The sequence below is a fragment of the Salmo salar genome, chromosome 17 (assembly GCF_965601325.2).
Source record: "Salmo salar chromosome 17, fSalSal1, whole genome shotgun sequence".
Classification (NCBI taxonomy): Eukaryota; Metazoa; Chordata; class Actinopteri; order Salmoniformes; family Salmonidae; genus Salmo; species Salmo salar.
The window spans coordinates 23081033-23094525 of NC_138307.1; the positions used below are offsets into that span (position 1 = coordinate 23081033).

The 13493-nt window shown below is 47.5% G+C and overlaps 1 protein-coding gene and 1 long non-coding RNA gene across 2 annotated transcripts in view; both read right to left on the reverse strand.

Annotated features, from left to right (window-relative positions):
* Nucleotides 1–1700: 1700 nt before the first annotated feature.
* LOC123727889 (uncharacterized) lies at nt 1701–6845 on the reverse strand. The gene is made up of 2 exons (XR_014381140.1): nt 6077–6845; nt 1701–6040 (listed from the first exon to the last, which is right to left on the reverse strand). It is a non-coding gene; the product is annotated as an uncharacterized LOC123727889 (long non-coding RNA).
* Nucleotides 6846–8365: 1520 nt separating this feature from the next.
* Nucleotides 8366–13493, reverse strand: part of unc80 (unc-80 homolog (C. elegans)) — a 113272-nt gene continuing 108144 nt past the window's right edge. The window contains exons 63-66 of the mRNA XM_082963301.1: nt 11675–11786; nt 11319–11339; nt 10892–11097; nt 8366–8830 (exon numbers count right to left, since the gene is read on the reverse strand). Coding sequence (XP_082819427.1) covers nt 8366–8830; nt 10892–11097; nt 11319–11339; nt 11675–11786 — 804 coding nt within the window. The remainder of the gene's footprint in view (nt 8831–10891; nt 11098–11318; nt 11340–11674; nt 11787–13493) is intronic.

A 13493-nucleotide genomic window follows, 5' to 3' on the forward strand; every position in this document is an offset into this window, starting at 1 on the left:
AACCCACTATGATGGTATATGTAGACAGCAGGTTGAGGTTGACCCACTGATGGTATAAGGAGACAGCAGGTTGAGGTAAACCCACTATGATGGTATATGTAGACAGCAGGTTGAGGTTGACCCACTATGATGGTATATGGAGACAGCAGGTTGAGGTAAACCCACTATAATGGTATATGGAGACAGCAGGTTGAGGTTGACCCACTGTGATGGTATATGGAGACAGCAGGTTGAGGTAAACTCACTATGAGGGTATATGTAGACAGCAGGTTGAGGGCTATGTTATAAAACCAGTTAGCCAGACTACTGAAAAGCCCACACTCGATTTGTTAGGGCCCTGGGCTGTTCAACCCTTTGTTTAGGGCCCTGGGCTGTTCAACTCTTTGTTAGGGCCCTGGGCTGTTCAACCCTTTGTTTAGGGCCCTGGGCTGTTCAACCCTTTGTTTAGGGGCCTGGGCTGTTCAACCCTTTGTTTAGGGTCCTGGGCTGTTCAACCCTTTGTTTAGGGGCCTGGGCTGTTCAACTCTTTGTTTAGGGCCCTGGGCTGTTCAACTCTTTGTTAGGGCCCTGGGCTGTTCAACTCTTTGTTAGGGCCCTGGGCTGTTCAACTCTTTGTTTAGGGTCCTGGGCTGTTCAACTCTTTGTTTAGGGTCCTGGGCTGTTCAACCCTTTGTTTAGGGCCCTGGGCTGTTCAACCCTTTGTTTAGGGCCCTGGGCTGTTCAACTCTTTGTTTAGGGGCCTGGGCTGTTCAACTCTTTGTTTAGGGCCCTGGGCTGTTCAACTCTTTGTTTAGGGTCCTGGGCTGTTCAACCCTTTGTTTAGGGCCCTGGGCTGTTCAACTCTTTATTAGGGCCCTGGGCTATTCAACCCTTTGTTTAGGGGCCTGGGCTGTTCAACTCTTTGTTTAGGGCCCTGGGCTGTTCAACTCTTTGTTAGGGCCCTGGGCTGTTCAACTCTGGTCTTGGAGGGCCGAAACACTGCTGGTTTTCATCCTTTCCTTCTAATCAGGGACTGTTTCAGACCTGGGACATCAATTGCAGGAGCGGACTGGCCATCTGGCATTTCAGACAAATGCCATATGGGTTGGTCCATTTTTAGCCCAGTGGGCCTGTCTAACCCCCCCCCCCCCCCCCTAAACAGGTGAGTGTAATTCATTACCAGGTAGAAACAAAAACAAGTGTTTGGGCCCTCCAGGACCAGAGTTGAAGAGCCCTCTAGGGTCTACAGTATATACAGTATAACCTGATAGTGTTTGAAGAAGACGTGAGTAAGAGTTGAGAGTTAGTGGACCGGTATGGTCTGTGTACCTCAATGCAGGAAGCTTATCAAATATGGTGGGAAAAAAATTGTCACAGTTCCAGTCTGCTTAAGGGGTGGCTCTCCCGTAGGCACCAGTACATTAGCAGCTGGGTCTGGTCTGCTTAGTTCACTGACTGTATATGGGCTTACCCTCTCCAGCTTCTGACCTCTGACCGGCACTGTTGAAGTCTTTAACCAAAGAGAGCCAGGCCCTTCCTTTAATCAACTCCAAACAGGAAATTGTCTCAGAGTATCCTTTCTACTGCCATCTGTGGGTGATTGTGTGGTAGTTTCATCTGAACTACAGTAAATGCCCTCTAAACTGACATTTAGTTGGCAGTTAGTGACAGTTAGTTCAAGATATTACAAGAGAAGGAAAAAATTAAGGACGGAAAATAAATAACATTGTATACAATAATATCAATTTATTCTTTAAATATTTCATAAATACTTTGATATACCGGTAGCTATATTTTAGAATAGATTGAGAACACAGGACAAGACAATCATTTGAAATAAATATCTTAAGTGTATATAATACGATATATTTCAGAGTCACACAGAAGAAAAAAATATATGTCGATGGAACAATGATTGAATATGAGGCTAATCTTCACGTGAACAAATGCTGATGTTAATATATATTTGGAGAAATAAAATATCATAATATATGTATCTAGGCCATAATGTGTCACTTCCACTTTCACCTGAGGAGTCTGGTGGGAGGAGCTATAGGAGGACAATAGCTGGAATGGAACAGAGTCAAACATTGTTCCATTCCAGCCATTACAATGAGCCTGACTTCCTATAGCTCCAGCCACCAGCCTCCACTGCTTTCCACCCCTGCATTTGACACACACACTTCTGAATATCTCACAGCTCCACCAAACAGCATTTTATCTTTATTTAACGAGGCAAGTCAGTTAAGAACAAATTCTTATTTTCAATGACGGCACAGGAACATTGGGTTAACTGCCTTGTTCAGGGGCAGAACGACAGCTTTTTTCTTTTACCTTGTCAGCTCGGGGATTCGATCTTGCAACCTTTCAGTTACTAGTCCAACACTCTAACCACTAGGCTACCTGCCGCCCCTAGCATGTGGATAGGACTTTGAGGTAAACTTCCTAGTTTACAGAAAGGTTATTCCCAGAGCCAGAACAACACAGATCCAGCTATCCTCCATAACATGTAAGAAATAGAACTAAACTAACAAACGACAAACATATTTCATTGCGACGAACATCATCAATGAACAAATTGGCCACAGAATGTTAGGCACGAGTTAGCTATGAGTTGGTAATCATCTAAAAAGATCATTTTCTGATTATGTTTAAAGCAATACAGTGTGCTACCGGTACTACAAATTGCAACTGACAATGCAATACAACTAGGGTCTCCATATTCTGGTCACTTTCCTCAAACTCCTCATATACTAGTTGGAAGAGTCAAGGGATCAGAAAGTAATAAACAAGAAATCCGGAATCCTCCAAACAAGATTTCTGGAAAACCTGGTTATTTTGGAAAAGTTACAGACATTTTGCAATCCTAAATAGATCTCTCATCCAAAACAGTTCCAGTTTGAATTAGGGCACTTCAACAGTGCATTACATGGGACAAACTGCAGAATGCAGATGACTTTGGAATGTATGGCAAGTTTGATGAATAAGTCTCCATGCCAACCTCCCAGAAAGCATCTGCACAAGGACAGCTCAGCAGCAGAGAACATTGGCACTACACACACGGACAGACACTGACCGTTAGCACTGACAAGACAACACACATCCACAGGGACACCCGAATATGTCGCCTATAGTATAATTGGCTTATACAGTATAATAGACTTTCGTACCATCCCCCGTGGGTTCTAAAATGAACTATAGTGATACTATCATAGAAATAGAATCCCCTCTAACGATATGGGCACTATAGATCCGATAACCCCTCTAACGATATGGGCACTATAGATCTGATAACCCCTCTAACGATATGGGCACTATAGATCTGATAACCCCTCTAACGATATGGGCACTATAGACCTGATAACCCCTCTAACGATATGGGCACTATAGATCTGATAACCCCTCTAACGATATGGGCACTATAGATCTGATAACCCCTCTAACGATATGGGCACTATAGATCTGATAACCCCTCTAACGATATGGGCACTATAGATCTGATAACCCCTCTAACGATATGGGCACTATAGACCTGATAACCCCTCTAACGATATGGGCACTATAGACCTGATAACCCCTCTAACGATATGGGCACTATAGATCTGATAACCCCTCTAACGATATGGGCACTATAGATCTGATAACCCCTCTAACGATATGGGCACTATAGATCTGATAACCCCTCTAACGATATGGGCACTATAGATCTGATAACCCCTCTAACGATATGGGCACTATAGATCTGATAACCCCTCTAACGATATGGGCACTATAGATCTGATAACCCCTCTAACGATATGGGCACTATAGACCTGATAACCCCTCTAACGATATGGGCACTATAGACCTGATAACCCCTCTAACGATATGGGCACTATAGACCTGATAACCCCTCTAACGATATGGGCACTATAGACCTGATAACCCCTCTAACGATATGGGCACTATAGATCTGATAACCCCTCTAACGATATGGGCACTATAGATCTGATAACCCCTCTAACGATATGGGCACTATAGACCTGATAACCCCTCTAACGATATGGGCACTATAGATCTGATAACCCCTCTAACGATATGGGCACTATAGATCTGATAACCCCTCTAACGATATGGGTACTATAGATCTGATAACCCCTCTAACGATATGGGCACTATAGATCTGATAACCCCTCTAACGATATGGGCACTATAGATCTGATAACCCCTCTAACGATATGGGCACTATAGACCTGATAACCCCTCTAACGATATGGGCACTATAGATCTGATAACCCCTCTAACGATATGGGCACTATAGACCTGATAACCAGCCTCCTCTGTGGGAGCTACACAGCAGTACATTTAGATCACACACAGAAGCAGACACAGCTATGAGACCGACTCACAGTGCAATGGTCATATGTGCATTATGGCACCTATTCATATCACTACTAACGCTTCTGCACTGATGCCGTCAAACAGGAGGAAATGGTAGAAGATAGAAGATATTCAGGACAAGCCCAGTTCTTCCTTTCACATATAACTGAGTGTACAAACCATTAGGAACACCTGCTCTTTCCATGACATAGACTGACCAGGTGAATCCAGGTGAAAGCTATGATCCCTCATAAATCCACTTCAGTCAGTGTGGATGAAGGGGAGGAGACAGGTTAAAGAATGATTTTTAAGCCTTGAGACAATTGAGACATGGATTGTGTATGTGTGCCATTCAGAGGGTAAATGGGCAAGACTAATGATTTAAGTGCCTTTCAAGGGGATATGGTAGTAGGTGCCAGGCGTACCGGCTTGTGTCAAGAACTGCAACGTTTCTGGGGTTTTCACGCCCAACAGTTTCCTATGTGTATCAAGAATGGTCCACCACCCAAAGGACATCCAGGCAACTTGATACAACTGTGGGAAGCATTGGAGTCAACAGGGGCCAGCATCCCTGTGGAACGCTTTCGTGAACTTTCAGAGTCCATGCCTCGACGAATTGAAGCTGTTTTGAGGGGAAAAGGGGGGTGCAACTCAATGTTAGGAAGTTGTTCCTAATGTTTTTACACAGAATAGTTCATAACTACATCCTCTTTCCACTGATCTGGTGCAAAACAAACATTAACCAGAAGATAGTAGACTGCAGCACACCCATCTCAGGTTTGGACTCTACCAAGCCCCATGGCACATAAGGGGACCTCAGTCAGGGAACAGACCATTATCAAGGAGCTGGAGGGGTCCTCCCAGTTCTCTAGTTTAAGGCATAAGTTGAACAAGGAGGTATCCTAACTGCTACAACTCAGAATCAGGGATCTTGTTGCCATAATGTTTTGAGTACTAGAAACCTTTCTTCAAGACATTGAAAACACAACAATAAAAAGCAGCATTATAAACTCTATGACATTACTGGGACATACTAATAATACTTCAGTGCCCATAACCAGTTACCTATTCTTTATGCATGATGCTTTCAGTACAACAGAAGGTCAGTATTACTTTGGAGGCTATTCAAAACGAAACATGGATTTGGTTACACATAAAACAACATCCATTCACTGGGTCAAAACTGGTTGTATCAACATTGTTTCCACGTCATTTCAACCAAAATAATCAATGTGATGACATTGAATCAACATATTTTTACCCTACTTTTAACCGTTGAAGTGACGTCTGTGCCCAGTGAGCAGTTAGTTGTGGTATGGATGGAGTTTTACATTCATCATACTAGAACAAGACCATTACCCTCGAAGGGGCGAAACCTAACTTTACAAAGTGTCCACATAGTTTCCCATTGGCATCAATGCACGACTAAGGGCTGGACTCGATCCGTATCGCAGAAGTTCTGTGTTGTAGCCTGTTTGACATTTAAAGGCAACGTTCCCACGTTAGCGGAGACTGCATTCACAGCAAACGCTGCTTATGTCGGCTCAATCTGAAACTACCTTCACATTTCAAGCGTGCTACAATGCTGAACCTCAGCTATACGGAGACCCTAATTTTACTTCAGTTGATGTTAGGATTGGCTTCCAAGTATGACCTGCCCCACTTATAGCGCTTTGGACTCTTCTCATCTAACAGACTCAACCTCCATAAAGAGCCTCTTCTCATCTACAGACTCAACCTCCATAAAGAGCCTCTTCTCATCTAACAGACTCAACCTCCATAAAGAACCTCTTCTCATCTAACAGACTCAACCTCCATAAAGAACCTCTTCTCATCTAACAGACTCAACCTCCATAAAGAACCTCTTCTCATCTAACAGACTCAACCTCCATAAAGAACCTCTTCTCATCTACAGACTCAACCTCCATAAAGAACCTCTTCTCATCTACAGACTCAACCTCCATAAAGAGCCTCTTCTCATCTAACAGACTCAACCTCCATAAAGAACCTCTTCTCATCTAACAGACTCAACCTCCATAAAGAACCTCTTCTCATCTAACAGACTCAACCTCCATAAAGAACCTCTTCTCATCTAACAGACTCAACCTCCATAATGAACCTCTTCTCATCTAACAGACTCAACCTCCATAAAGAACCTCTTCTCATCTAACAGACTCAACCTCCATAAAGAACCTCTTCTCATCTAACAGACTCAACCTCCATAAAGAGCCTCTTCTCATCTAACAGACTCAACCTCCATAAAGAGCCTCTTCTCATCTACAGACTCAACCTCCATAAAGAACCTCTTCTCACAGGAAAATAACAACCACTCAGTGTGTCAATTGTCAATAAATCAAACCTAGAAACCCCAAGAGGATAAATATTTTATAAATATTAAATATAAATAATGATGTCAATCTAGCCATCTATTATAAATAAACATTCCGGTTTACCCCCCTTTTTCTCTGCAGCTTCACTGTAAACAGTTCTTGGAAGGCGACAAGGTCAACCTAGAGGTACATGCATGTCCGTCTGAAACATTAGCAGCCAAACCGCACTCCTTAACACCCACCCACTTAACCCGGAAGCCAGATGCACCAATGTGTCAGAGGAAACACCGGACAACTGACATCTGTTGTCAGCCTGCAGGTGCCAGGCCCGCCACAAGGAGTCACTAGAGCGCAATGAGCCAAGTAAAGCCCCCCTGGCCAAACCCTCCCCTAACCCAGACCACGCTGGGCCAATTGTGCGCCGCCCTATGGGACTCCCGGTCACGGCCGGTTGTGACAGAGCCTGGGATCGAACCCGGGTCTGTAGTGACGCCTCAAGCACTGCAATGCAGTGCCCTAGACCGCAGTGCCACCTGGGAGGCCACTAATATATTATCCTAATGACAAACATACTATGCCTCTCTGCAATACTTTGACAATTATATATATTAAATCTTTCTTTAAAATAGTCTTCAGGGTTAAATATAATACATTTCATAATATTATATAATATCATAGCTAATATACATTTCATTTCTCTAGTCAACAGTTTACCCTTCAGCAGCTTCACTGTAAACAGTTCTTGGGAGGTGACAAGGTAAACCTATAGGTAAACGGATGTCTGTCTGTAGCAGCCACTGGCTGGAAACATCTCCCTTCTCTTGTCAATAGACCACAACAAATAGAATGTGATCTACCCAGCAACAGTAACAGTCCCACTTGATCACCTGTTGGACACCATGGATTAATCCACCCTGACGTGTGAAGAACGAATGTTGATTCTGCATTTGATATGAATACTTTGGTATGAGATGGGTTAAAATGTCAGAGGTGAGGATGCTGGCACTGGTACTGTAGATGTAGTGAAGTATGGATTTCATCTTGGTGCTCTAACAGGACAGAAGAGAGCAGAGAGAGAAGGGGAGAGAGGGGCAGGGGAGTGGGAAAGAGGAGAACACTAACAGGTATTGGTCCTCGGCCCTGTTCTAATACTCTAAAGATGCATCTTCCTCCCTTCTTTTCTTGAGGTAATCACTAATCTAACGTGATTGGATAGGTGAGAGCAAGGATTCTACTGCACTGATTTCACCAGTCATTTTATGTCAGATCAGATCAAGGAAGGGAGGATGCATTTTTATTTTTAGAGTATTCCAACAGGTTCCTCATCTTTCAAACGCCCTCTGACCTCCGTTAGCTAGAAGGATACAGAGTTATCAGGCAGCTCAATGTCTAAACACAGACTCCAAAGATATAGAAGGGGACCGACACAGAGAAGCTACCCTGCCAGGGTCATAACTAGGGCCAGGAGTTTCCCCAGCCGGACCGTGTGATCTAACCTAAAGGGTCAAAACTCCGGGCCCTAGTTATAGCCTACGTCTGTAGTTTAGAGCCTTGTAACTAGGGCCAGGACTTTTTCCTAGTCCGGTCACGCAAGTTCAGTCAGGGAAAAAACTCCTGGCCCTAGTTATAACGTTACGTTACGAGTTTTGTTACTGAAATGTTAACAAAACGTTACTGAAACGTTACAGGGACGCTTCTCAGACGTGGGACTCATCCAGGTCCAGGTCGACTGGGGAGATGGGGAGGGGGGAGCGGCGGGGGGGCAGGGCGGGTGAGCGGCGGAGGGCGGGGGAGCGGCGGGGGGAGAGCAGGGGGGCGAGCAGGGGGTTCTCTGTGCCCCCATTGTCCTCTGAAATGTGGAGAAGGGTGTCTGCGTTCCTCCCCAGCAGAGCAGTCGTGTCCTCGTCCTCGGGGCTCTCGGGGGTCTGATGGGAGGACGGACCAGGATGGAAGAGGTGGGTGGGGGCAGCGGGGGGTTGGATCCCCAGGATCGGCAGAGGGGGGAGGGGAGAACAGGTGCGAGAGATGGGGAGAGGTGGAGGAGGGAGAGGAGAGCAGGAGGAGGGTGGGGTGGGGGTGGAGGCGCGGGAGATGGAGGGCCGAGGAGAGAGGCTGCTGCGGAGGCCCCACTGTTCTCGTTTCTCCTTGCTCTCCATCGATAACTAGAACCAGGAAACAAGTGGGAGAAGAGTGATATTTCAAAGACTTACTTAGTCCATGCTCTGTTAAATGTAGAGAACTCACATTCATTCCCATCTCTCTCATCCCTCACTCTCTCTGTCTCTTCTGTAATGAGTGATGACTTAAATGAATAATCCTCTCAAAACTACTAATTCATATGATTTACAGGGTTAAATAACACTAATATGGGAGCAAAACATTTTGAGTGATGAAATGTGTAATTTTGTCGTTATTATAAGGTTGGTAGCAATATGTGAAAATTGTTGTGGAATCTTGCACCTCAAGCCGACTACAAAACCCATAACGCAATGACCTCTCTGGGCTTTTTACAGTCTATGCTAGGTAGCTAGCTAGCTAGCAAACGTAGCTACACACAGTAATACCAGTCATTATCAGCGTGTGAAGTAGCTAGCTAGCTGAAAAAGTCTACAATCTCACCATGTCCAACCCATTCATTATATTTATATGGTTTCACCTGTAGATTGTCTACCTCGAGGAGTGGAGGGTCTTAAATTGCTATGCCTACGGCCCTTTCCATGCTTTCCCACCAGGGCAGAACAAATGCCCCCTCTCATTGAAGCCACGGAAGTTCAAGGCCGACCGCAGTATGATACAAATCATTAAAATCCAGACAGAAAATATTTACACAAGAAGCAACCTATTATCACACAGTCAAACTCTCATTTCATTAGCAGGAAACAGGATCCCCCATTATAATGAATGGAAAAATTGCGATCTTCGTGGTCAATCTTCATGTAAATGAAAAAATGGTTTAAAAGACAATCATGGTACCAATAATTGTTTCTAATATACCAGATGTATGTGGTCTAACCGATTATTTCAAAATCGCACACAGAAGAAGTTCTAAGGATAATTGAGTTGCTTGCGCGCGTACCATGTTCGGCCTTCTACTGGAGTTAACTCAATGAGAGTGGGCACGCACTGAGTTAACTTGCAACATCACTTCCTGGAGTAGCATGTTGTCTCCATGAGAAGCCATCTTAGGAGGTCCATTGCAGCCGTTTTTATCTCAATATCAAATCATTTCTGGGTAACAATTAAGAACCTTGCTGTGAATGTTTTCAATTAAAATGGTCAAAAAGTAACAAAAATAGCTTCTTGGCAAAGAGATATTTCTATAGCAATGAATTTTTCTAGGACTGCCTGGGAGCGGTCTGAGTGGGGAGGGGAAAACTGAAAACGATCTATTATTGGCAGAGAGGTTTGGAACTCTGTCTTATTGATGTCAACAGGCAGGCCAAAACTCCATCCCACCAAAACAGGAAGACATTTCAGGTGGTCTTTTCAAACAGCTCTTACAGTAAAAGGGCATTATCAAAATGTTCACAATTTCACTGTATTATTCCAACCTCAGTGTGGAAATAGATATGAAACAAATGTTTTTACTGTACTGGGCCTCTAACCAACTTCATTTGGCTTCAATGCGCTATTGAGTCTTCACATAGAAATGTGTGACGTGATCAATGGCGTTGTCTTTTCATATACCCTTCATTATTTCACACAGAAACAGACACAGGCCAGGGCGAGGAGGGAGAGGAGAAATGGGCATTGCGTGATGGTAGTTGAAGAAGAAACTGAGTTGAATAATTTGTTTCACTATTTAGTTCCATACCATCTATTGGCTGATTTGGCGATATGGAGTGCAGATAGTTGTTTTAAAAACTTTATGAAATATGATATTCCTTATCTCCAGTGACGAGAACCTTATCGTGATGACGCGTTACAAAATGATTTCCTGATTTCAAATAAAATGACATTTCCCAGACAAACCACTTAGAAGTTAGATAATCAAATAGTTATTTTACCCACTTATAGAGCACCACAATGAGAGGAGTTTCATGAGTTTCATGTCTGGAGTGGATTATCACTTTAAACATAATTTACACCCTAGGAACGTACAAAATGCAAGCTATGCAAAATGGCCGTTCTGCGTACCTTCTTACCAAGTAAACATGATACAAACTACAGAAGCCTGTGAGAATCAACAACGTCATAAAATATCCTTACTCCCCCAGTCGTACCTGTTTCTTGGCAGGGCTGTGGAGGTCAGCTTTGATGGTGGCTGAGGATGAGGCCCCAGGGGCAGCAGGGGGAGCGATGGCAGGGGCCGGGCTGGCCTTCCTGCCCTCTGGGTGCGCATTGGCGCCACCGGGGTCGGGGGACTTTGCCTGAGCCTGCTGGCCCTCCGTGAAGGTGACCACCCTTTTCTGGTCCCACCCGTGGGTTGCTGAGGAGACATCACAGTCATCACATACACAGTCCATCACAGCGCCACCTTGGGGACCAGCTGACACATTACCACTACCAGGGGTGAGGGAGAGGAGTGGAGGGGGCGGGAGCGAGGGGGGATGCAAGACAGACATGCAGAGCAACGTATCAGGTGAGAGGTTTCAGAGAGAGGGCGTTGTTACGTTGCAAGAGGAGAGGGGGGAAGAATAGGTGTCTCACCTTCGCAGTCCAATAAAGTTTCTTTATTTCGAATCGAAACAAAGGCATAAACAGAACACAGAATGAACAGAGTCAGTTATTGGGGTCGGAGGTGACGGGATAAAGACACATTGGAACAGAGACAACAGTTGTGAATGAGGAGGATCGGTACATGTCAGTTCAAGTCAACACAGTTGGAGGAATCAGATTGTCATAGATACGTTCATGAGCAAATACTGAGTATTAATAGTTCATATCACAAGGTCTGAATGTGAACTGCAGTGTGCTTGATCTGAAGTGTAGGGCAAGTTTGCTATAGTTACACAATCTCTCTCACACAACAGACACACACACACAACAGACACACACACAGTTACCCAGAGGTTTGTTCTTGGGCTGGATGCTCCTGCGGGTGGTGGAGAGTCGGGCTCCAGAGCGACCTGGTCCTCGCGCCTCACTCTTCGGAAGAGACAGCAGGGGGCGTCGCAACTGCATTGAAATATCAATCAACCCAATCCAAATTTCATTTCCACCGTGAATGTCAATGGGGATAGCCTCTTCATCATTATCCACAATTAGGGACATCGTCTTCCCTGACCATGTGACAAGACCAGGGCTGCGATCAGTACGCAAAAAATGTAATGGAACATTCAATGAAGCGGAAACGGTGCTGTACTGAACGACCCGGGAAACGGGGAGGGGTTTTGTTGTGTGTCAAAATGCACTGCTGCCCTTTAAATACGTCACTCATTGCTTCAGCCACACCCCGCCGCACCCCCGATACACCCCGCCGCACCCCCGATACACCCCGCCGCACCCCCGCCACACCTGCCGCACCCCGCCACACCCCGCCGCACCCCGCCACACCCGCCGCACCCTGCCACTTCCCGCCACACCCCGATACACCCCGCCGCACCCCGATACACCCTGGTACACCCCGCCGCACCCCGATACACCCCGCCGCACCCCCGATACACCCCGATACACCCTGGTACAGCCCGCCGCACCCCCGATACACCCCGATACACCCTGGTACACCCCGCCACACCCCCGATACACCCTGGTACACCCCGCCGCACCCCCGATACACCCCGATACACCCTGGTACACCCCGCCGCACCCCCGATACACCCCGCCGCACCCCGATACACCCTGGTACACCCCGCCGCACCCCGATACACCCCGCCGCACCCCCGATACACCCCGATACACCCTGGTACACCCCGCCGCACCCCCGATACACCCCGATACACCCTGGTACAGCCCGCCGCACCCCCGATACACCCCGATACACCCTGGTACACCCCGCCGCACCCCCGATACACCCCGATACACCCTGGTACACCCCGCCGCACCCCCGATACACCCCGATACACCCTGGTACACCCCGCCGCACCCCGATACACCCTGGTACACCCCGCCGCACCCCCGATATACCCCGCCGCACCCCCGATACACCCCGATACACCCTGGTACACCCCGCCGCACCCCCGATACACCCCGCCGCACCCCCGATACACCCTGGTACACCCCACAGCACCCCGATACACCCTGGTACACCCCGCCACCCCTGATACACCCCGCCGCACCCCGATACACCCTGATACACCCTGCCGTACCCCGATACACCCTGGTACACCCTGCCACACCCCGATACACCCCGCCACACCCTGGTACACCCCGATACACCCCGGTACACCCCGCCGCACCCCGATACACCCTGGTACACCCCGCCACACCACGATACACCCCGCCGCACCCCGATACACCCCGGTACACCCCGCCGCAACCCGATGCACCCCGCCGCACCCCGATACACCCCGCAACACCCTGCCGCACCCCGATACACCCTGATACACCCCGCCGCACCCCGATACACCCCGCCGCACCCCGATACACCCTGGTACACCCCGCCGCACCCCGATACACCCTGGTACACCCCGCCGCACCCCGCCACAACCCGATACACCCCGCCGCACCCCGCCGCACCCCGATACACCCTGGTACACCCCGCCGCACCCTGGTACACCCCGCCGCACCCCGATACACCCCGCAACACCCCGCCGCACCCCGGATACACTCCGCCACACCCCGCCACACCCTGCCGTACACCCGGCCACACCCCGATACACCCCGCAACACCCCGCCGCACCCGGATACACCCCGGTACACCCCGCAACACCCCGCCGCACCCCG